Source organism: Microtus oregoni, unplaced genomic scaffold (genome assembly GCF_018167655.1).
Source record: "Microtus oregoni isolate MIOR12 unplaced genomic scaffold, Mior012 000012F_ref0000307, whole genome shotgun sequence".
Taxonomy (NCBI): Eukaryota; Metazoa; Chordata; class Mammalia; order Rodentia; family Cricetidae; genus Microtus; species Microtus oregoni.
Genome location: NW_024543071.1, coordinates 47,938,909 through 47,963,402, shown reverse-complemented (window position 1 = coordinate 47,963,402; position 24,494 = coordinate 47,938,909). Strand labels below are relative to the sequence as shown.

Here is a 24,494-nt window from a genome sequence, read left to right as displayed (position 1 = left end):
CTGACAAATGCCTGGGCTTGGCCCTGGCCCTGTGAGGGGTAGACACTGCTTCCAAGGGCTTGGCTCCTTCAGAGAGACACAGAATCATAAGGCCCTGTTGGATATGGACGTGGGCTGGGTTTTTGGCTCCCTTTCCATGGCTAGCAGCCGGAGGAACTCCTCTGTAGGGATTCTGGACTATTGTCTCTATCTCTGCTTCAGTTGTGAGTGGTTAAGTGATCAGTGGCCGGTCCAGTCCTCAGCAGCCCCTTCCCTGGACCCTCACCTACAGGAGTGGCCCAGATCTCCATTAGCACCTACCAGCACTGCTCTGCAGGGTGGTTATGGACCACGTGGATGATGCGGCCAGGTGGGTAGAGTGGGGTGCTAGCTGAAAGGGCGATGGTCAAATCACTGGGGTGGGTCCAGAGTCGTGTGCTGGCCAGAGTGGTCACCTCTACTTGATCCTCAGGCAGCTCCGACTTGGGGATACATTTCGTGGCCCCCACAATGATCCGCCACTGTATAGGACCAGGGAGAGGGAGAGAGAGCTGAGGAACTCTGGCTAGGTGGGTAGGATCAAGAGTGCTTTCAAGGAGGGGCTCAACAGATGAGAGGAGAGGGCTAGTGATGGAGGCAGTAGCTGGAACATTTAATGTTCTGTGCCCACCTTAATAGGCATTGGCTGAGGTGTACAGTTGCCAGGAGCCCAATAAGATGCCAAGGACAGATAGCATAAAATTGTTGCATTTCAGGGCTGGCAAGGCCCTGGAAGACTAGCCAAGCCCTCATCTGGTGGGTAGGGAACACACTTGGTAAGGGAGGGATCTGCTCTGGGTCACTGGTTAAGGCACTGTGGGACAGGCCTCAGTCTGAGCCAGCAGGGCCTGCTAAATCAGGTCCTAGATCTGAGGAATGCCTGTGCCTGGCTCTGTGAAGAGCAGACATTGCTTACAAGGACTAGGCTCCTTCAGGGAGACAGACACATAAGCCTATGCTGACCCATGGTCTAGCACCTGACCCAGGATCCCGATTGCAAGAGGGTCATGGGCACCAAGGCCAGGGAGGCTGCAGACAGGCAGCAGAAAGAGGGTGAGCAACTAGGGGTGAGCAGCTATCTCATAGAGCACCCTCTGATCGAGGAGGGCCTCCTACCCCAGGATGCTTCACCCCACCTGCATAGAAAGGGCCTTCAGGATCGTCCATGACCTGGGATGTGCTAGAATCACCTGGCTCTCTCCCAGCCCCAGCAGAATAGTGAATGAGGCTGGGTTCAAACCCTCCACATGGAGCAACAGCCTTTCCTGAGCCTGGGCAACCTCAACAGGCCTTCCTCTGCCTGCCCAGTGTCCTTCAGGGACTGCCCTTCTCATGGCAGGGAGCTCTGTGCAGGAGCACTTCCAGTTCTGATGCCATGACAGCTTACTAAATGAGCAAAGTCCCTTCCACACTGGACCTGTCTCCTCACCAATGGCAGCGATTGGATGGGCGGAGCATGGACACTGAGGGTCTGACTGCCTCAAGTGTCCACACACAGCTGTGACCTCTTGCGCTTTGTCTCTGGGATCAGTGGGGAGCAACAAGAGGGACAGCCAGGACTTCCCAGTGGTCAGGGAGCTGGTGGGGGCTCACTTTGGGCTTGGTGCTTCGCTGAAGGACATCCAGAAGCTGTCGGCGGAAACCCTCCAGCTGGGAAAGGCCAATCCTGTGGAAAGAAACGAGCATCAGCCTGGCCCAATCAAGGGCTGGAGAGGGGCAGGAGAGGGGGTGGTGGGGGCACCTGGCCTCCAGAAGACAAGTCCAGCTGGGTCATGATGTAGAGACAAGCCAGGTCAGAGAGGCCACTCAGGAGAGTGCGGGACCTACACTGTCTTTCACCACAGGGCCACCAAGAGTGGGAAGGGACACTAGAGTCCTTAGGAAGAGGGTGAGGAAGGAGGCCTGAAGGAGATGTGAGTGCTGTAGAGCGGGGTGAGGCCTTGCTAGGGGACCACAGCAAGGGAGAGGGACTTACCTGGGAACAAGGTCTTTGCCCAGAACCACAGCAGTAACAAACTCTTTGGAGTACTCCATAGCATCCTCGCTGCAGGAGAAATCAAGGAAAAGGGCTCAGATCCAGAGCAGGTCCACTCTGCACCTGGGGGCAAGGCTTTCCAGGGAGCTTATAGTGCCAGGCTGGGCTTTAACCTCTGCCCTTCCTCCCTGTGTTTTACCACAGGCCTTTGGGGGAGGGGAGCCCACTTGGCAGGTTATAAACCCTCATCATACCACCCGAGACCTGTCTGGTGCCATTCCCAGGTCTCCAGTGTTCAGAAGCCGTGCTGCCCAGTCCAGCCACCAGCTCTCAGTCCTGGCCAGCCCAAGTGAACCCTTGGATCAAGTGTCCTAGCTGCTCCAGTTAGCTCTAAGGCCTCAAGCTTCTTACCTCAGCAGGCCTCCTGGCGGGGAGTAGGCGAAGCACTTGAGGGTCGGGTACTGAGGGCGCAGGAGGAAGGAGAGGATGGCAGCTGTGCCAGCGCCCAAGGAGTGGCCTACCACAATTAGGCCATAGTGTTTGGTTCCACGGCCCTGGGGACCAAGAGATGCCTGAGAGCCCTGCCTCAGTTTCCCAGCGGACACTGGGAGGATGAGGGCTCTTCTCAGAGTCCTGGGATCATGCTGTCCTGCATGGATGCTAGGGCTGAGGTAGAGCCAAGCTGGATCCTCACAGGGCAAAGGCCTAGTGAGACTTTTCACACACTCCTACTCATCCTCTAGAGTCTTGCTCAGAAATTGCCTCCTCGAGGAAGCCTTCCCTGATTTGTCAGCAACAGCTCCCTCCCTCCTAGGCATTGCACTTGTTCTTTGACCACTCTGGGGATTAGTTATAATTGTTTCATTACCTCATCCCTCCCCCCTGACCAATAGCCTAGAGTCTGTGAGACCTGGGAATAGGTGCTGGCAGCATCCTTAGGAGCTACCCAGGCTGCCACCCAGATGAGGTGCAGCCTTCTCCCTGCTCGGTGGCTGTTTTTGTCACCGGGTTCTGTAAAATTTGCTGCAACAAGTGTTCCTCACTCTGAGGCTAGCAGAGCACACATCTGGGAACCGCGGTACAGGGTGCTAAGCAAGGACACTTTGAGAAGAGGGAGCCTGGGAGGTGGGGTGGAGCCGGGTGGAGCTGGACATGTGGGAGAGACGGACAGGAGCTAGTGTTTGGTGAGGGGTGGCATCATTCACCCCTCCTCTCCAGGACGGGATGGCATGGAAAACTCCTCACCAGGTCTCGCCCAAAGGCCTGGGACAGGACCATCTCCTGCTCCAGCTTCTTCTTGATGTACTCAGCTGAGAGCACCATGCCCTGGAAGAGAGGAACAGAGCAGGGCTGATCAGCAGCCTCAGGGGCCAGCAGGACCTCATGGAGTGCCCCCTTCCAGCCACCCTCAGAAAACAGGCTCTGGAGCCTGTGGGTCCTTCTGTGGTCCCATTTTGAATTGCATTTTCCAAGTGAGAAAATGGAAGTTCAGAGAGAGTCTGGCAGAAACAGGTGTGACATCTCCCCACTGCCTGCCCTGGAGCTTCAATGGACAGCCCCTGAACACCGGGCCTCAGGCTGGGCAGGCCGATGAGACCACAGCCTCCTGTCTGCTCTCTGGGAGGAAAGAGCCTGCCAAACACAGGCGCCTGAGTGCTGTCTGGGGTTGGGAGCAAAGGTGAGGGCACCTCAGGATGTGGAGGCTGATACCTTGTGACCCAACCAGGTGCCTCGATGTCCCTCCACAGGGAGTCGCTCAGCATCTCCAGTCAGGTCGGTCAGGGCATCCTTGGGGAAAGAAGAAAGTCACTTAAGGGTGGCTGAGGAGGACAGGCAAGGGCCACAGTACTCGTGCCTATGCGGGAGTCATGGTAGCCTACCTTGGGGGACAGGGTTCCCCGGATACTGATCACCACTTTCTTCTTGTCATGGTCCACAGCTACGTAGAAGGGAGTTTCATAGACCTAGGAGTACCATCTCATGAGCCTAAGCGACCCCAGAATGAGGCCAGACTTAGGGCGTGTCAATGAAACTCCCCACTGGCCACAGGGTCCTGAACCCCTGCCAAATCCAGGGCTCCTGGAGGTCGCTGAGGCTTCTTTGGTCCCTGGCCCCTCCCATTCCACTCTGCTTCAGGCAGCCCTGGGCTCATTCCAAATGGCTCACTGCCTCTCCCCAGTATCTTGGGTGTCTTCCATTTCCTTAAGGCTGAGGCTGGAGGCCCTAATACTGAATGGGCCTGACATTTCATCCTCCCAGCTAGATTGAGGCAGTGTGGCTCTGGGCGACCGAAATGGAGGAGGCCGTCTCTGGACTACATATTGGAGATGATCTGGAAGCTACAGCTGGCTTCACTGGCCGAAGGGATTGCTTTGGTGGCCCGGGTCCCCAGCCTGGCCCCTCACCGCATCGTGACAGGAGGTGTAGACAATGTCCACTGCGGTCATGTTCTCATCCAGGAAGTGACGGCGGATGGCAAGCGCATTGCAGCCACAGCAGTTGTCTTCCTCGATGGTGACGCCAGGGGCGAATCGGGGTCGTGCAGGGCAAAGACAGCACCTGGGATGGGGTGGCAGAGAGCTCAGGGCTAGTCAGCACCAATGGGCTGGTTTTCTCCCTTCCACCCTCTCTGGAAGTGTCTCCTGGGGCTTCAGCTTCACCCTCTTTATGTCTCCTGACTCACTCCTGCTAAGCCCTGGTGACCTCTTTGTGGTCAAACCCTGGACCAGTTCATGACAGTTTCCAGGCAACACCTGACTCATGATTCCCTCCCTTCCCATTTGGCTGGAGGTCTCATCCCTCGTCTTTCTTCCCAGACTGAGCTTGCCCTCCCCTCTAGCAGCCTGCTTCACGCGCTCGCCATCAGCCCACCCTGGACCCCAGGAGACCCACTGCAGACCCCCAAAGGCACCGTACTGGACTCCTACATAGCATCTCCCCTAAACCGTACTGTCAGCCCTCCAGGTCCTCGCCCTACTTCCTGACCATAGCAGCTGCTCTCAGTCACGCCACACCGGTCCACTTTGTCTTCACAAACCCACCTCCTGTCCTTTTCCATGAGACTAACTTCCTCTCCCTTGTCCACTCTTGCCCCTGCACTATCAACCCCGGAGCACAGGGACCCTATGAAGACACATCAAGCCACTACCACATTTCCTCCTAGGACCCCACAGGAACACGTGCCCACCTGAGTCTTTTCTGGGCTCTACGCCATCTGGCCTTGTCTAACTGACTCCCTGACTCCTCTCTCATCTATACCACTCTTGCCTTTCCTTCTTCTCCCTCAGCTCCCTCACCGGATTCTGTGCACCTTATCCCCCTATACCCTTTAGTGTCCATCCCAACGTGACCCTGCAGTGAGGTCGGCCCCAGCTACCTCTCTAACAGGGCGAGTACTGACATGACCCCAGTCCAGCAGTCAGTCCTTCCAAAGTACCCACATGCTGTGAGCTGCTCAGGTGTCCCCCATTCCTGGTATGTCCTGTCCTGTCCTGTCTTGGTAGGAGCTACACAGGGAAGGGCTGCTCTGTGCTAGTCACAGATGTTTCCCCTAGCACCAAGCCTAGTGCACACAGGAGGCTCCTGGGGTAGATAAGCCAGGGCTGAACCGGTCACTCAGTTAGGGATGGGGTGGGGAGAAATGCATCTGCCTCTCAGGCCACCAGGGGGAGCCAGCACCCAACAGATTGGGTGCCATGAGCTGGACCGAGCGTGACAGGACTGCCAGCTGTGTCGAATTGACATTCAGTGTGAGGTGTTTGTCTTCTCAGAGCAGCCTGTGGAACTGCGACTTCCCAACAGGGAGGGGCCTCATTGAGAAACCCCAGCGCCAAGCCAAGAAATGCCTGAGCTTGGGAGTGGGACTGCCCGATCCACAGGATACACATCCCAGAGTTGAGCCTGGAGAAGTCACCCTACCACGGGGCCAAGTGGTGGCAGGCTTGGCCCAGGGTCTGAGCTCCTACCTTCAAGACTTCAGGAAGCTCCCCTCTTTCCTCAGCTGAGCAGGAGGCTTTAATGAGGTAGAGGAGAGTCAGAACTTAGGTTCAAATCCTTCCTGGTGTGTAACTTCCTGATTCTGCAGCCAAAGTCCAGCTAAGCCTCAACTTCCTTCCTGGCAGAGCCCTCACTGACTGCTACTTCCCAAAGCTACTAGACCCAGCCTGTCCCTTGGTTTATGTCCCTTGTCCTGCTCCACCCACACACAATAGGCCCTGACAAAGTGGTGATGTCTCACCTGCCGGGGCAGACAACCTCAGCAGGGCCTGAGAGCTAGCGGAAGTGATAACAGCAGGCAGACAGTTGACCCTAAGACGGGTGCACAGCCTTCTCTCTCCCAGCATCCCTGTGCTTCGGCCTTCCTCTCCACTTTACCCTCAGCTCATTCTCCCAGGAGGGGACCTGACTGTGTTCCACTGAGGCTGAGGGATCCGTCCTCTGCCATTTCACACAGTTGCTTATATACTCTCACTGTTCTAGGAGCATTAAGAGCCCCACTACCAGGGGCTCGTAATTCTGGACTGTCCTATGGGCTGATAGCGCCTGCTAGAACCAGGGAAACAGGCTCCCGACAAGTAGAGCAGGTCCACCTGCTTGGTGGGAGGCCTTGGGGCCCCTGGCCCGTGTTCATCTCCAGGGATGCAGGGGAAAATGACAGGCATGTACATTTGGCAGAGATGGGAGGAGCATGCAGTGACCTGGACTTCTCTGATCAGCTGCTGGGAGTGGTAAGAACAAGGTCCCAAGAGCCACCAGCTTTTCTCAAGTAGGTGAGGATGCTGTCATCCCCCAGGACAAGGCATGGAGGACAGGGGTACTGGTCTATCAGGTCAGCTTTTCTGGAACAGAAGCCAGGGGAACTGTCCCGCTTCTGCCTGTCATGGACTGGGGGTGGAGACACCACAGAAGGACAGGGTCCTTCCAAAGCCCTTCTCTGGCCCACTTAGAAGCACAGGGCCCTGGCCCTGGGTGGGGTTGAGGGCAGAGCCAATTCAGGTCAGATTTGGGGGCTGGATCTTTCTCAGCTCAGAGCCTGGTAAAGCTTCTTGGTGCGTTTCTAATTCCCAATAAATTTCTTTCTTCTTGAAAGGCAGAGCACAGGAGGGGAGCCAAGAGAAGGGAGATGTGGTCAGAGGGAATGGCTGCGGGAGGAGAGGAAGGCCCAAAGAAGAAAGAAAAACCAGCAGTGTAGACACAGCAGTATCACATCTTAAAAATGGATGTTATCACACCCCACCTCACAGATGCAGAAAGTAAGGGTCACAGATGTGCACTGACTTCCCCAGGGCTGCAACTGAAAGCCTGCATTCGAATCCAGAACCGTGTAATTCTAGTCCGGGAAGGAAGCAGGAGAAAGGCCCAGTGACCGTATGGGAGAGACGCTGCTTAGGGCCAGAGGAGGTGGGGGTGGATAGCAGTCTCGAAGCCCTAGGGGAAGTGGGTACCAGCACACCACTGTATCCCTTCCCTCCACCCAATCTAGTGTGTCTGGGGACTGACAGTGTACTCACGAGCAGGACCGAGCCAGCTGGCAGAGGCCGCAGGTCGGCTTGCGCATCAGGTACATGGGCCAGCCATAGGCAGCCAGGGCGAAGAGCATGTAGTAGCAGACTTCTTTGTAGCGTAGCATCTCGTGCTGAAAGACAGGATGCAGAGGGCGGTAACCTCTGCCCCTCTTGCCTGCTACCTCAGCCACCACTAGTCCCAGAAGTGGGAGCCTGCCTACCCTGCTCCAGCAGGGGACAGCTGTTGGTGGGGGAGGGGCAGCCCCTTCAGACACTGATTGCACTTGCCCAATTATCTCCCTGTACCCAGGCCAGAATACTCATGAGACCTATCGTATCACAAGAGTCTTAGAATTCATGATTTGGAGACAGAAAATCACTCGGAGCACTGGCTTGTTTACCCAAGAAGGAAGGGAGTGTGGGATGTGAGTGGCAGTTGCCCCGCCTCAGCAATCAGGCCCTGGGGAACTTAACCCTGCAAAGCCCTGGGGCCTGCAGCTGTGTCTTGCTATGGGCAACAAGACAAGCCATGCTGGGCATGGAAACATGTCACCAAATGTCACTGGCTCTCCAGTCTGACTCATGGAGTCCCAGGGTCCTGAGGTTGGGGGAAGCTGTCTCCCTGAGATTGGGCTCTCGCTAGAGAAAGGCGCCACCGTGAAACCCAGGAGTCTCTTGGTGCTGTGGTCGGTATCAGTGCTCCAAGCTGTCCAGAGGCAGGGTGGCAGTGTCCCAGGAAAGCCTGTCAGTCAGTCCCCAGCCCCTGGGCACCAGGACTGTGGCACTTAGAGAGAATTAGTCACCTTGTAAAACTTAAGGAGGGTGATTAGTCATCTTGTGCCGTGAACCAGGTAGGCCTCAATCAGCACCCCTCTGCCTGCTCTTCAGGAACTCAGGAAGGAGCCAGTAGCTGCAGAGGCAATTACCCTGGGTGATAGGACAGGGAGGGCGGGGCACTGGCAGCCTCTGCCAGGTGGCAGGTGCAGACTCTGCACCTCCCCCCAGGGGGTGGTAAGAGCCAGCCAGGCAAGGCCCTAGTGATTGGCAGGCATCTGAGTAGGGAAACCACCTATGTATGTATGTGGCTGGTGAAATGAAATGATGTCAGATTTAGGGAGGCAAGATGCCTGGGGACTTTTCTAAAGGAAAGGGCCCAAGGGCTAAAACTTCTCCAGACCTGTCTTGATTGGCCCCCGAGTTTCTAGCACCTTGCTGGACTGGATTTAGGATGGGCCACTTCCTCCTACTCCAGCTCTGGGTGTGAGGTGTGCCTAGGGCATATCACGTCTGTCCTAAGGCTTTCAGGACGACTGACTTGCTCCAGGTCACAGAGAGCAGCCATGGAACAGGGATGCACCTCCATCAGTTTGCTTTCCCTGGGCCAGGCTGACTGCTCCTGCTGCCAGCCGTGCTTCCACCCTCAACCATGCTGGCCTGGGCCGTCAGACAGTGGGACCCACTTTCCCTGTAACACATGGGCTTTCTACTTAAGGTGCTTGAGGAACGTTTCTACTGCTAAAAAGGCTTGAAAGTGACGATGACACCCTGCCTATCATGAGGGCGGCAGCAGCAATAATGTCACAGCTCATACTGTGAAGCACTCTCTAGAAGACAGGGTCAAACGTTTTGGAGCTCGGTTAGCAGATTCATGGTCCTACTTATAGGCACAGCACAATGTGGGGGCTCTTGAGGGCCTGATCTGAGAAGAAATTCCCTGGACAGTTGTGCAAGAGTGGTGGGGTTGGCTCATACTATGGAGTTGTGGGGAGGTGGTAGGAAGAAGCACGGGGAGAGGAAGAGATTTCCAACTCACCGAGTTCTTGAGGTCGAGGTACTTGGTGTTTCGGGTCACTGGCATCCCAGACAGAAAAGCCAAGATGTCATTGTTTGCCTGGAAAACAGGCGTGGTAAGATGGACAGTGGTCCAGACACGAAGATGAGGAGGGGGTTCAGTTTCAGCCTGCTTCAGAGGTCTGAGGGAGTATGAGGCTTGCAGTTTTCCAAATCATACCTCCCTGTATTTCTAGTTTCCCCATCCTCCCCAGACCTTCAACTCCCAGGGGACGGTCCAGAGCCACTCCAGAGGGAAAGGATTTTGTGTGAGATGCACAGAGACCAGCACTAGTGTGCTGGTGAGGACAGGAAGGCAGGGCAAACTTCAGACAGAAGGCTGAAGCACTTGAACTGACATTGGTCATCTAACCCCAGTGACTAGCATGTCCTTGGAGGCTGGCCTCAGAAGCAGCCGCATGTGGTCCAGAGAACACACCACCCTATCGGGAGTCAGTAGAAAGGCTGTCTCAAGGTTTCAGCTAGGACAGTGGAGGGCGCGTGGGGGAGAGGAGGCCACGGGATCAGCAGCAGGGCCCACAGGTAGCTAGAGGCACTCACCTCATCCAGCACCGCATTGCGTTTGGCTCGCTGCCGCTGTCTAAGCAGCACCAGGCCAGCAATGATGTCGGAGGGCACGATGTCGAGGTCACGGAAAAATTCAGCAAAGAGGTAGGCAATTTCTGAGTAGGCATCCTGTCAAGCAAGGCCCAGGAAGGCAGGAGGCGGTGGCAAGGCAGCAGGAGAGAGGAGAGGGCGTGAGTGAATCCCTGGGGCAGGGTCACCAGGAACCTCCATTATACTGGTCAACTTGGCCCTCACGCAACGGCTCTGTGCCGCTGGAACCTGGGGACCCTGTTCTGGGTTCTGGGCCATTACCATCTTAGCTGTTGATCCTTCCTCCTCCATCCAAACCTCTTCTCTCCACTGAGGTCCTACAGTTCATGCTACCCTTTGGTCACAAGTGCCAACCTGAGCCCTTACCTCTTTTCTTTCTCTAGATACCCAGAATCAAGGCCCAGGCAACCCTTCTCCAGCAGAGAAGCCACACAAAGCACTGGCTGCCCCTGTCCCACCTGCTGTGACCCAGGAAGTCCTGCTAAGAGCTGCCTCCCAGGTCTCAAGCTCCCCCTGCTCCCCAGGAGCCTCAGCTCAGTGGGCCCTGGAATGTGCTTGAGGAGAAGTACAATTCATAGTCGGTGACCTCTCTGGCTTCGAGCTGGCCCTGGGCCTTGGGCAGGAGGCAAAGGACAGAGGCAAGTCCTGCCAGGTGTGGGTCCTGGGTCTCCCCTGCCTTTTGCTGCCTGGAACCTGTCAGGAGAGAGTGGAGTGGAAACAAACTCACGGCAACTGAATCTGTCTCACTGGGTCTTACCCTTGTGTGCCTGGCAAGCCAATGGCTGCAAGCGCAAACCTCTAAGGGGCCACACAGAGCCTGATACTGTTCAGTCCCAGCTGCCCAGCCTAAGGTGCCAGATTTGGACATACAGGCATTTATGTAAATGCTACTTTTTTTTTTCAAAGACTGACATTTAAGTCTAGTTCTTTAGCAACAACATAAAAGCTGATGAAAATCACTCTGATGCGCTCTGCTCCTGGGCTGTCTGTATCTAACAGGACCATGCTCTGGGGACATGCGACCTTTACACCAGCTTCTCACAATGGCCCTGAAGTGATGTGTGTAGGAGAGGACTATGCCCTTCACAGCCCAGGCAAGCCTAGTTTCCACTGCCAGGGCTCCACTCTGCCTTCGGCATGGCACACCTGCAGCCAGGATCTAGGATCTCACAGGCATCCCTAGATGCCCCGCGAGGGACTCACCTCCTGCCAGGGAACGCTGGGGCTTTCTTCCACTAGGTTACTCTAAGGTCCCGGGGGGGGGGGCGTTGTTAGAAGGGGCCATGCCAGGCTTCCTGGGGACATCTGAGGTGGGCACTTCGCTGCCCATGCCAGGAAGGAGTGGTCTCTTCTAGCTCTGCTACCAACCGGCTGTGGGATACTGAACAAACCATTCCATCTCTCTGGGTCTCAGCTCTCTAATCTACAAAATGAGGGGTGGGGCTGGATGACCTCTAACCTCCTGGCCATACACTAAGGGGGTCCTCCTCCCTTCTGCTGGGCTTGCTCCTCAGAGCTTCAGAGATGAAGGCTGACTGTGTGCCACCCCACCCCAAGCTAAGCATTCAACAGACCCTCAGACCCACCCACTGCTGGCCAAGTGCTGCTCTTCTCCTAAATCAAACTGTGCTGCAAGGGGCTCCCAAGGGGGCACCAAGTCAGTCTTCATGCCTTTCTGTTTCCAACAAAACAGGGAATGGCTGCTTTACAGTGTGGAGCAGTCTATCAGTGACAGAACCACTGTCCAATGAGCAAGCTGCCACTCTGCTCACAACCAAAGCCCCGCCTACTACCAGCCACTCACCTAACAATACCAGAGGAGTGAAAGGCACCTGCATGGCAGGGAAAGGCAAGCAACCCCAGGGACTTGGGTACTTACTGACTGGGAATCCTTTGTCCGGGTGCAACAGAGGAACACTTTAAGACGGCGGGACCAGCTGGTGGCCTGACCCTCCTCTAACCGGTGCCTGTGAAGGTAGACAGTTAACATGTTGAAGTCAGGGGAGCTGGGCCAGATGTTACGGAAACAGGACGCTCTGTTCCCAGGACACACCAAAGAGCTCCCCAGAGGGCCTGGGTGGGGGCAGGCAGCAGGCTAGCTATAGCTGGGTGGCCAGTGACCTAGATATCAGCCAGCCAGGGTATTCCCTGGAGACTCTTGCTGGTCACCCTGGTGAGTTGTTGTGGGCTGGCGTAGTCCCTGACTTTTAGTAGACTGACCCACGGGCGTGACCTGGGGACTTGAGAGCTGGGAATCCAAAGTAGGGGCTACCCTGCAGCCAGGTAACTAAAGGCCCAACTGAAGGGCAGCAGGGGTGCCAGGCAGTGGGCCTTGCTGTCCTCTGCCTTTCCCAGCACAGGACTTCAGAAACTCATGTACTGAGTACTTAGAGGAGAGCTGGGGCTTGGACGAGGCCCTGGCATTTCCCAGTTCCGCACAACTGCTGTCTGGGTAGGGCACACGCACTGCCTGCATGGTCGCCCCATCCATTTTCTTCTCCCTCTTCAGCTCAGGTGGGGAGCTAGGGCGCTCAGAAGTCAGTGAGCAGAGGCAGAACAACAGGCTACTTCCCTGTAAAAATACCATCGTGCTGGGCACCCAGGAAATCGGTGACATCAACCATGTTGATCTCCAAACCTTCCAAACTAGGCCAGAAAAGGCTGGCTGGGTTTGAGTAATGTGCTGCCCCCTTAAAAGCCTGTCACAGGATGGTGGGGGTGGGGTAGGGAGGCAAGGTGGCACTCAGATGCATTCAGGGTACTTTACAGTCACCAGGAATGAAGGACTGGCTCTTGATGAGCTTCTTGGCTCAGCTCTGCAGCCAAGAACTGCTCCCCATCCCTTTAACCCTGACTACATAGGCAGCTGACCAAAAGGAAGGCAGCAGGAGGGGCTAGGAGTGATGTAAGAGACCAGCTGTCTGGGGGACCTGCAGCCCCTAGGAATGAAGCTGCCTTGCATCCCAAACCCATACCCCACCACCTTTGACAAAGACAGCATGAAGCTGGCCACACTGGGTTCTCAGGGCATCACATACGTTTTGCTTTCTGATCCAACCGGGCTTTCAAATACAGGATGTGAAATTTCTTCTCCAGCCTCTGGCCGGGTAAAAGTGCTCTCTCCACTGGAATACCTCTCATGAACACCAGGGGGCAGATGATCACAGGAATGCATGAGAAGCAGACAGGTTTGGCCAAGTGCAGTCTGCAGACCACGCTTGGGAAGACCACATACCAAGTCTGGACAGAAAGTTCACAGATCCCAACAGGCCTCTGTTGGGAGACTCATTATGTGAAAGGGGGAGACATTCCTTCTACAAAAACCCAAGGTCAAGCCTCCTGGGAAACAGCGGGACTAACACACTCCCCCAGGCTCCACCAGATTTCACTGGAAAGAGAAAGGACCAAAAACTTAGACACACCCCTGGTTTTCAGAAACCGAAATAACTTAACCGTGCGGCAGACGGGGTGTGCAAGTCCCTGCCCTTGGGAGTTGATAGCTTGAAAAATGTCCCTGTTAGAAACGCTGTTAGTTTTAGAGCCAGTGGAGGACACTCAGGCAGGCGGTCAGTTTGACAAAGCCCCACAGCCAGACTGAGCTCTCCAGCCTTGCGGGAGACCTGGAGAAACCACAGCAGGTCACAGGCCTGTGAGCTACGGCTCTGACAGGCCTGGAAACCACAGGGAGCTTCCTAATTAAAATGACAGCAAGCACCAGGCCTTGCAGTACAGGCTCCTACTGCCTGGAGCCCCAAAGCCAATCACCCAGAGTCAGGAAGGGAAGAGAGTTTTCTCCAGGGCCCAGGAGCCCAGAAACAGGTCGGGTGCAGCTTGTGCTCAGGGCAGGCAAAGTGGGACAGGGGGCGGTGGCCAGTTACACTGGGAAGGAAAAATGGGTTCTCGAGTCCTGGCTCCAAGGCCTGACATTTCAGGCTGGGAGGTGGCCAGACCAGGCATGGGTGTGGTGCTGGAGGCAGTGACAAGCTGACAGGCTGACGTGGAAGGGCTGAGGCATGAGCGGGAGTTGGGGGGCAGGCCTGCTGGGCAGGGGTCTTGGCAGCCTGCTCCCTTGTGGCTTGGGGCAATGACTCAGATCCTCATCTATCACAGGGGTCTTACAGCTGCTCTGGGATCGCAAAAGAACTAGCTGGATTAGCCATGAAGGGCTAACCTTACTGGAGATGCCTGCTTACGGGGGCTACTGTACTGTACTGTACTGTGACTCATCCCGGGAGCACCCCTTGCTTTCCATAAAGAAGTCACTATGGCCATGATGAACACCCTCTCTCAGTCTCTGCCATGCCACTTCTTTAAAATGCCTGGTGAAATCTCCTCCAGGAAGCCTTCCTTGTTTAACTTCTCACAACCTCTGAGACCTAGAGGGAACATCATCACTAAGCAAAGGCTCTGGATTAGGCTGAGAGCTAGTTCGTGGTCACACCGCATAAACAAGCAATCACATAACCTTTGTACCTTGGTTTCTCCACTCCCATTAGAGGGAGGACACAGGTTGTAACTCACTCTGAACAATGTTGTGTCTTCTGCTGTTAGCATAGTAGAGACTACGAGTCCTGCTGCTGCTGTCGACAGCAACTTCCCATTAACTCAGCCCATAGTGTTAACCGCTGGCATATATTATCCCACTTGAATCTCACAGTGACATCCTGAGCCAGTCCTGAGCCGAGAACTGTTATTTTTACTTTTTTTTTTTTTATAGGATCTCACTGTATAGCTCTGGCTGGCCTCGAACTCACTATGTAGACTAGGATGACCTTGAACTGATCCCAAATGCCTCTGCCTCATTAGTTCTGAGTGCTAGGACTAAAGGTACGTGTCACCATGCTCACCCTATTCTTACTTTTTCAACAAAGGAGTTGAGGCAGTGAGAGGGCGAGGCTTTCACAAAGAGCCTTGGCTCACATGGCTCACATGATGCTGACCTGTGATGTGGGAGGGAACAGGACCCTCCTCTGCCCACCAGTCTACAAAGCTCACTAGGGCACCACCCGCCTACCCAGTCAACTGACCGAAGGTTGTAAGTCCGCAGATTTCGCTGCCTTCTCTTGGTGGCTCTCAGCTTGACGAAAGTGCGGCCAGTGGGGTCAAAGACACAGAGGACAGTGATGCAGACGCTGAGGATGACCACCCAGTTGCAGACAACCATTCCTGTGGGCAGCAGCAATGAGAGGTGTCGGTTCAGCTTCCTGGGACATGAGCTCTGAACAAAGGGACACTGTAGCCTCTGTGTCCCCGGCTGCTTCTAAGACCTAAAAGGACACTCAGGAGTCTTTGATCTCCAAGGCCCATAGGCAGCTCTGTGGGCTTCTGAGAAGGTGTTGAAAAGCCCTAATGCTGCCTGGACAGTTCTGTGTCGGCTGCTGCTCACCCTGGCGAGGGCCCCACGTGAGATGGCAGAACCCAGGGTGAGGACGCATCCATGCTTGGGTGTCTCTCTATAGTCGTGCCTGGGCCCCATCCTCTGCAAGCTGGGTCCTATTACCACCCCTAGGGCTGGCTTCAGCTGATGGGGCAGATGGGGTGCATACCGAGGGTGACATTCTTAGCAGTGAGGTCATTGCAGGAGGTGTAATACTGTGTGAGCCAGACGATGCCCACGATAGCGTAGATGAACTCGATCACCAAAATGGCTGCAAGAAGAGGCAGGTTCTGACTAAGGGCCACTGTCCGCCACTAGGGAAGGACACGCGAGCCTAAGCCTGGCTCCTGCTGCCAGGCCTCCAGCCATCTTACAGCAGGGGTGCACAGAGCCCTAGCCTGGTCCCTGGCAGTATGCTCCCAAGTTCTCAGGGCCTCCCCGAGACTGTCACTGGACAGGTGAACAAGGGAGAAGTGCTCCCAGCTTCTGGGGCTTTTATGATTTCATGCATGGGTTCCGGAATCAGACTCATTTTAGGCAAGCTACCTAATCTCTCGGAGCCTCCATTTCCTCATCCATATTTGAGAGTGCCAATAACTTCACCACAGAACACTGAAGGCTGGAACTCACAAAAACTATTGCTTCTTGGCAGACTTAGGAACTTGGTTTGGTGGGGTAGGGGGAGGAGAGAGGAGTCCCAGGAGACAACCCATGGTGCCCCATGTGCTCAGTGTTCTAAGTCCAGAGCCCCAGTGGGAGTGGGAGGGAACTATGACAGCTTGGCAGGGCCAGCAACATATATTAACTAAGAGCCTAGACTATGGAGCCAGATAGAAGCATGGGTTCAAATCCCAGCTCTGAGGCTTGCATCCTGACTGAGTTGTGAGACCTTGAAATAGCTCATGAGTCTCCTTGGGCTGCAGTTTCCTCATCTACAAAACAAAGCTGACATTTTCATCTCCATGAGCTGTAGAGACATTTGAGAGAAATGCCCCCTAGGAATACCCCAGAGGCTGCTGGGACATGGTCCAAAAGAGATACAGGCTGGTTCTCAGGGGAGCTGGCTTGTCCGGCCTCAGGATTTTCCCTATCTATTTCAGAAGAATTACCAGTGCACTTTTCAGGCAATCTCACAGTTTCAAATAGGGGTCAGCTAAATTTGTCTATGAAGGGCCAAGAGGGCAAACATTTTAGACTCCATGATCATCTAGTCAGAAAAGCTGTTTCTCAGCTCTATTGCCATGCTACCAAAGCAGAAGAAACGACACAAAAATAAGTGGGGTATGTTCCCCAATGAAAAGATTCACAAAACAGCCATGCGGATGGACTGGGCCCTTGGGTCTAGAATGTCAGTCAGTCCAGTAAGGCACCTCATGCTCCCCAAGGTTTGGGTCTTAGTTTGTGTTAGCAATCAAAACCAGAGGAAGTGCAGAAGGGTGTGGGGCTCTAGGACTTCCCCAGCCCCCAGCAAGGGGTCCCTTACCCAGGCGCACGTAGAGCACGTACTGCATGGAGTCCCGGGGTTCTGTGTAGAGGATGCCGCCACGCATGCTCAGCCAGATGATGGCCATCTCGGCAATCATACAGCTCAGAAGGATGCCCAGGTAGCCGCGGCCGTGGTCTACCAGGTTTAGGGAGCAGGCCTCGTGTGGGTTATAGACCAGGCCGAAGAGCACCACGGACAGGATCACAAACCTGCAGAAGGGCACAGGTGAGCAAGGGAGGGCTACCTCTGTACCTTGTGCTGCCCACGGCTGGCAGAGCCAGTGTAGCTCAGAAGGAGGAAAGGGAGGCAGGTATCTGCCCAACAATAACATCATCCACCTAGGCTGGATAGTGGTGGTACATGCCTTTAATCCCAGCACTCAGGAGACTGAGACAGGTGGATCCCTGTGAATTCGAGGCCAGCCTGGTCTACAGAGCTAGTTCTAGGACAGACTCCAAAAGCTACAGAGAAATCCTCCCTCAAAAAATTAAAAAAAAAAAAGAAAGAAAAGAAAAGAAAAGAAAAAAAGCATTGTCCACCTAGCTTTGGGTGCCTCTAAGGTGCCCTGCTGTCATCATGGGGAGGTGGTGGCAGCTACTATGCCCACCGCCAAAGTCAGGAGGATTGCTGGCCTGGAGGTGTCCTGACTCCTGTGGGCAAACCTAGAGGAGTGCCTGGGAGCAGGGCAGTCAGGTTTGGGCCTGCCATGGAGGAACAGGTAGTCAGAAAGCTTCCCTCCATACTTTTCTCCTCAAACCCAGGACCTGTGGCCTCAGCTCTGAGACTCACCAGGTGGTATGCAGGAGGAAGAGGAAGATGGCTGGCAGGACGAGGTCATCGCTGCCCACAGACCAGCGCCTCCGGAACACCACGATCCCGGGCATGGCTGGCAGCTCTGGGAGGTTCAGCGGGCCTGGTGCTCACCTCCTGAAAGCAAGAAGAGAACCCTGGAGCTGTTTGGGCTCCTACCAGGTGTAGTCAGCAGCACAGGCATCTTGGGTGTTGGCACCAATCCCCATCCATGGCTCATGGGCCTCCAGGCACCAGAGATAAAGAAGCTGCCCCCTGCCCTCTCAAGCCTCATAACAATAAAAGCCTTAGCAATAGGACACCAATCTCAGGAGTGACCCCTGAGGTCACTCCTGCCCACCACCAGATTGCCACTGCCTAACATCATTCCCATAGTAACTCAGCTCCACTGAAGACCTAGGTCCTGTTTGGCCCACCTAAAATCCCAGCACTTGGGAGATTAAGGCAGGAGAAGCATGATTTTGAGGTCAGTCTCCATCTCAAAAAAGCGACAAAAAGACCCTAAATTCATTCTCTCTTTCCCCCTACATGGGATCGATGGAAGACTCAGTCCCTGGAGCCCTCACTGTCTTTCCACAAGAAACTCTGACCAGTACTCACAGTTCTGGGCCAAAGCTTCCAAAATCAAGAACAAGCGACCCTTAGCACAGAGCCCCGTAGAGCGGGAGGAATGTTGAAGGCACGAGAGGAGTATGTGAGTGGTGGCGGCTGGGACTAACGAACACCAAAGGTGACGATGCCCAGCATACAGTAGATCTTGGTAAGCCTTTGCACAGTGAGGTCTTTGGCTTCTTGTTTGCTGGAGCCCACTGAGCTGCTGAGTGTGGTTTGACTTGGTTTCACTTTGTTTTGCACCCCTCTGACAAAACTCTGAGCCACTGTCACAGTGCCATGGTTCTGGGCAGGAGGGGCTGTTGTGGAAGCCAGGGTTTAGACTGTGGACATCTGCCCCTCAATGGGAGGACAGCAGCCGTTCTAACACACTCACTGCTAGCCTGAATGCTCTCACTGCTTGGTGCCTATTTCTCTCAAGTAGCTGGATACAAACCAGTCACCAGTGAGCCCCAGAGTGGTGGCCAGGAGCTGGGGGCCTCCTTTGAAACTGGGAGAAAAATGTGGAACGCTGGTCTGAGCAGAGACCCAGGCTTGCTCCAGGGTAGTGGCTGCCCTATGCGGAGAGGAACTCCTACCCTAGAGGGCTGGGCACACTGCTAGAGGGCAGCTACCCCGCAAAGCCAGCAGAAGCTTACATGGCACCTGGTCCAGGGCGGGCAGCAGGTCCTCCTTTTCCTAATGACAGCTCCAAGGAAAATGTATGTCTACAGAGATCAGACTCGCCAGGGAAGGGACCAGGCAAGCCTTCTGAGAACAGTGACCACAGCCCTGACAGTGAACAAGGGGACATGGGGCCAGGTGGCTGGGCAGCATGTCACGTTGGGCCAGGCTCCACTGCTGGGCTTATCTTCCAGGAGCAGCCACTGCAAGCTCCCAGGAGGGAGCCCAGAAGCAGAGCTGGCTGCTGCCTGAGCAGTAGGCTGGGCTAGCCTGCTGGGGTCGTGCCTACTCCCCCCTCAGGAAGTGACATCATCCCATTCTCAAGGAGTAGTCAAGCGGATTGTGGGAAGCAGAAGGATGGGGAGGGAAGAAGATGCAGCTGCCGCTGGGTGGCTCAGGTATGGGGAGGTCCACTGTGGACAGGGAACCAGGACTGGAGCGAAATCTGGGACAAGTAGTCCAGGACAGGGCTTAGAGCTTGGAGGAATGGGATGGGAGGGAGCTGAGGCATCATGGGTGGTAGCAAGGCTGGGACATAAGAGCTGCCAATAGCTGGTGTACCTGTTCCCTCCCTGTCTGCAGGTGGCTCACAGAATGGGAAGCTGAAGGTGGGACACCCCCCCCACACACACACACATTCTCAATGAACCTAGTGAGGTGCAGCTGGTACCAAGTCACCACCTTCTGAGGCCCTGCATTGTACCCTCATCAGGCCAGGGGAGAGGCAGTGCCATGCTTGCCTACAGAGGTTGGTCAGGGAGGGCCCTGCCCCTGCAGACTGCTATCTGTCCTGCCCCTGGCAACAACCCAGTGTATCTCCTCAAGCAGAATATGACCCTTTCTCAGTCACACTGGGTACCTCCTTTCTCCCACCTTCCTCAAGGAGTCTAGCAAGGCTGCCACTGTAGTTAACCAGGTATTTAACATCGCTGAATTGGCCTTCCCTGCCCTGCAGTGTTCTCTCTAGCTCCCAGATTAGATAAGTGAGCCAAGACTGGCCCCAGATCTTACAGCCATGACAGCAGGACCATCAGTGATAGGAATAATAGGGCAAGAGCAGCCTCTGCTCTGGGGGCGAGGAGGTGACCATGCTGTGGCTAACAGCTGTGGTCAGAACCAGGGCCTTTCTACCACATGGTAGAGTTTTGAGGGGCTGGCCCCACACATGTCCTGTTACTAGCTTGGGGGTCTTTACCCCTCCAAGATCCCCTCCAGCTTCTGCCCCAGGCAGCTAACCTAACAAGGTCCTAGATTCAGTAGGTGGGAGTCGAGGTCCAGGAGCTATAAGCCCAGCATCTACCACCCAACTGTGTAACTTACTAGTTGTGCCTCAATTTCCTCATCTGTGAAATGCCGATTATGCTTCCCTCTTAAAGTTCCAGGCAGGATCCCAAGAGAGAAGGTCTGCAGAACCCTCCCAACGCTGGACAAATGCCAGAGCACATCAGTGGGCATGGAGGGGCCGAGGGAGTGCGTGTGAACCCCTGGCAGCCCAGCTGCCCTCCCAGTCCAGGCAGTACAATCTTCAGCTGGTCACCACCAGGTCACAGGATGGGGGAAGCAGGAGGCATCCCTGTACAGATTCATAAATCCTAAGGCTTCTATTTTTATGGGCCTGAAAGGAGTCCTTTCTCTGGAGACCCCAGCCCATCACAATGGGGGCCTGTTCCCTGCTGGGCTGTGATTTCATCTGGAGGAAATGTCTTAGGAGGGGGAGGGCCTGGTCACTTCCTGGCCTGGGGCAGCTACAGAGTACCTCCTCAGTCTCCCCCTCTCCACCCCAAGTGGCCTCTAATGACTAAACTGTGGTGGGGTCAAGACTCTGCCTCCCAGGTCCTGAGGACTTCCAAGGCAGGCCATACCCTCTCCAGCAGGAGTTCTGTTGCCCCTGCCTTGGCAGGTGTGAAGGGGGTACTAGGACCCAGGCAGGTGTGAAGATGTACTAGGACACAGGTGGGTGTGAAGATGTACTAGGACACAGGTGGGTGTGTAGGAGTACAGGACTCGGGCGGGTACAGGACTCGGGCGGGTATAAAGGGGTACCAGAACTCAGGCGGGGCAAAGGGGTACCAGGACCCAGGCAGGTGTGAAGGGGTACCAGGACCCAGGCGGGTGTGAAGGGGTACCAGGACCCAGGCGGGGCGCAGGGGTACCAGGACCCAGGTGGGTGTGAAGGGGTACAGGACCCAGGCGGGTGTGAAGGGGTACAGGACCCAGGAAGGTGTGAAGGGGTACAGGACCCAGGAAGGTGTGAATGGGTACAGGACCCAGGAAGGTGTGAAGGGAAGCCAAGAGAACCCTTCGTGTGCATGGAATGACTTAAGTTGTAGCCCTAAGGGGCCTCTTCCTCTGCCCTCTCCCTTACCATGACCCAATTTTCCAGGTGATGATTTAGGCCTCTGGGTTAAATATTGAACATTCTGCAAGTTCCTCTTTCTAAAAATGCAAACTACTTTCTTAAATGCGCATGTTGTCTTCTCCGTTGATTTATTATTATTATTATTATTATTATTATTATTATTGGGTCTCTGTATCTCAAGCTGGTCTCAAAACCTGTATTTAGACCCTGTATTTGAATTTCTGATTCTCCTGCCTCTGCCTCCAGGGTTCTGGAATTACAGGTAATGTGCCCCACCCCTGGTTTTATGTGGTATTACAGATCAAACTTGGGGACTTTCTCTGCTTCTAGGACAAAAGGGTTCAGGTGCACACAGTTTGCCCTTGGGGGGCAGGAACCTTCTAGTTAGGGAGACTCTCTAACCCCTCACAGTCCCATATTCCCTTCCTGACGTGTCCCTCATATGCCCCAAGTTTGCTACTTTCTGCAGAGGCCTCAGTGACCATTCCTTTATGGGGGCTGTAGTCCCCTCAAACCCAGCCTGACCCAGACAGGCCCTGCAGTTAACTTTTTTAATTTACTGCTGTTATTGCCTGGGCTCAAATGAAAGTCTTGGGGGTTAGGGCTTCAATATCCATACAAGGCCTGGTGGCATCACCCCAAACCACCACCATATTGCCGAGGCTGCCAGGAACAGCTATGTCCTGGTCAGGAAGTAAACAGCAGCCCCTTCTCAGCTTATACCCACTCTGCTTGCCAGCCAGTGCCCCCAAGATAGCTCAGTGGCGCCCCCTGCAACCATCTGAACAGTGCTAGGTGGTTCCTGCCTTGGTAAAATGGGCTGCAGTGACAATGGGTAGGTGTCAACCCTACAGGGCTGCCATGGGTGGGCCTGAGGTGGGCATTGCAGAACCCTCAGGTCTACTGACAACCTAGAACTGCCAGGGACCAAAGGACAGACACACTGAAAGCCTTGTCCTGAAGATCCCATGGCGAGGACCCCGGCAGCCTGTGTTGTCTGTCAGCCTGGCATCACAGGCACATACACACCAGGGCCACCACTCCAGAATCCCTGAGGAGTCTGCCCTGTCTTTCTCCTTTCCAGGCCTGCAGCCTATCTGGGAAGGGTGGCCAAGGGGCTGGCCTTTGAAAGCACAGAAAGGGATATGGTGGCAGAGGAGGTGACAGAAAGTCGCGTGGGCTGAGGGCCGCGTGCGCCACCAGCCTGTGCCCGGGCGTGTGCAACCCAAGTTAGGGGCCGGAAAGCTGTTGCTTTTCACACATCAGCTGTGCTGGAGCAGAAGGCAGAACTGAGTCTGCCCAGGGCCAGGGCAGAATTTCAACAGCAGAGGGGTCCTCAAATGCCTGGCCCCATGGGGCATAGACAGTATGCCTGTGGCGGCTGGGCCAGGAGAGGAAAGTCAGGGTCTAAGTCTAACAGACACTTGCCACATCCTCACCCCCACCCCATGGCCTTGAAGGGCAAAGTTTCACTTCCTCTGCCCCTCACCATTATAGGGCTCCTCACTACACTCCTCCAGGTTAGTCTGCCTGTTTCCATCTCACAGATGGGGAAACTGAGGTGCCACGAAGTTAGTAACACGGCAAGGGTCAAAGTCAGGCTGTGAAGTCAGTGCTGTTGTTCTGCTGGTAAAGCATCAATGGGCTGGTGACCAGAGACCATTTCCTATAAAAGCGCCACCTAGGGGGTCAAGCATGTACTACAGGAATGGGGGGTGAGGTTGAACCAACCCACCTGCTCTGAACACGACACACTCCCAACAATTACTCAGTCGCATGTTTATTTTGAATTATGTAGTGTTTGCTGTTGCTATATATGGTAGCAAGCAGCCACAGAATCCCTTTTTAATACTCCAAACACTACGAACTGCCATTTTCTCCCCATTTTATAGATAAGGAAACCGAGGCTCAGAGAGGTTAATATAACCTGACCAAGGTCACTCAGTTCAGTAAACACTGGAGTCAGGCACAAGGCTCTAGAGCCTCTGCTTGGCCCTGCTGGCCCCTCCCCACCAACCCTCACCAGACTCCATTTATCACCAGGCTCCACTTCCAGTTCTCACGCTAATTATTTTCCACTCTTCAATGAAAAGAATTTGCCATCTGCCACCAGGCCCTGCCACTGACACCAGCCAACTCCCCAGGAATCAATTGGGGCCTTTTGCTTCCTGCTGGCTGTTCTGGGAGGGCTGCTGGCTGCTAAGGAATGAGGGAGGGAGGGCCAGAAAGAGTGGCAGGACCCTCTCCTTGGCAGCCTGGACCTGACTTCCCACAGTCTGTCCTGGGCAGCAGGGTTTCCCGAAGGTGGAAGATCCCTCTAGGTCTGAGCAAGCCAGGCTTTGTTTCTGAGTTTGTTCTCAGAGATCATTTCTTCTCCTCCCCACAGGCCTCTCAAGCTCGTTCTAGTTCTCTGGGCAGAGGTGGCCTGCAGGGACATAAACAGGCAAGCCATGCTGGCCTCAGGTGGCATTCTTCCCCTGGGAGCTGCTGGGCTGGAGCAGGCAGGTGGCAGCAGGCAGGCTGGCAGGCAGCTCACTCACTGGATCTCCTGACCACTCCCCCTTCAAGCACACAGATCCGGAGGCTGCTCCAAGAGCAGTACCACATTTCCCTCTGCCTCCTCGCATCACATCTGAATCAGGGCTGATGTGGTGCTGGATCTTGGCTCTGTAACTTCTATTGGTCTGTATTCAACACTTCTCTGAGCCTCAGTTTCCTTGTGTACAAAATGAGACAATGCAGTCCCCACTTCTCGGAGGGGCTGTGACGGGCAGGTGAGGACATTACAAAGCTGGGTCATTCACCTGTTTTCCCCAGCGTGCACAGCACCTTTACCTCTGCACCAAGCCTGCTGCCCTCTATTCTCAGGGGTAGGCAGACCTGTACCTATCCCAATCCTGTTTGAGCGATCTCAGGTAAGCTTGATGGCATCTTTGAGAAAACCACCAAGGTACTGACTCCTTGAATTCACAAGTCAGTGAGGTGGGAATGCCATCTTTCTATTACAGACAGCTTGGACTATTGAGCTCTCGTCCAAGGCCACAAGGCTGTAAAACACTCCAAATCCACAACCCTGTAAGAAAGCTATATGCCTGTCTGTCTGTGTAACCAAGTTTCAGGCGTACTGCAGACCTCTTCCCACCCAAACTCAACATGCCCTGGGGACAGAGATCCCCTCATCTCCCTGCCCAGCCCAGTGTTCCTCCCACCACACTGCTCCTCCCACAAAGTTTCCCTTTCGC

General features: G+C 54.9%; 1 protein-coding gene across 1 annotated transcript in view; it reads right to left on the bottom strand.

Moving 5' to 3' along the window:
• Window positions 1-24,494, bottom strand: part of Dagla (diacylglycerol lipase alpha) — a 58,134-nt gene that overhangs the window by 6,864 nt on the left and 26,776 nt on the right. Inside the window, exons 2-17 of the mRNA XM_041661456.1 lie at window positions 17,598-17,735; window positions 16,806-17,017; window positions 15,492-15,593; window positions 14,973-15,111; window positions 11,825-11,912; window positions 9,889-10,023; window positions 9,311-9,388; window positions 7,504-7,628; window positions 4,399-4,552; window positions 3,874-3,957; window positions 3,704-3,781; window positions 3,239-3,319; window positions 2,405-2,547; window positions 1,994-2,062; window positions 1,612-1,684; window positions 301-500 (exon numbers count right to left, since the gene is read on the bottom strand). Coding sequence (XP_041517390.1) covers window positions 301-500; window positions 1,612-1,684; window positions 1,994-2,062; window positions 2,405-2,547; window positions 3,239-3,319; window positions 3,704-3,781; window positions 3,874-3,957; window positions 4,399-4,552; window positions 7,504-7,628; window positions 9,311-9,388; window positions 9,889-10,023; window positions 11,825-11,912; window positions 14,973-15,111; window positions 15,492-15,593; window positions 16,806-17,017; window positions 17,598-17,692 — 1,856 coding nt within the window. The 5' untranslated portion in view covers window positions 17,693-17,735. The remainder of the gene's footprint in view (window positions 1-300; window positions 501-1,611; window positions 1,685-1,993; window positions 2,063-2,404; window positions 2,548-3,238; window positions 3,320-3,703; window positions 3,782-3,873; window positions 3,958-4,398; window positions 4,553-7,503; window positions 7,629-9,310; window positions 9,389-9,888; window positions 10,024-11,824; window positions 11,913-14,972; window positions 15,112-15,491; window positions 15,594-16,805; window positions 17,018-17,597; window positions 17,736-24,494) is intronic.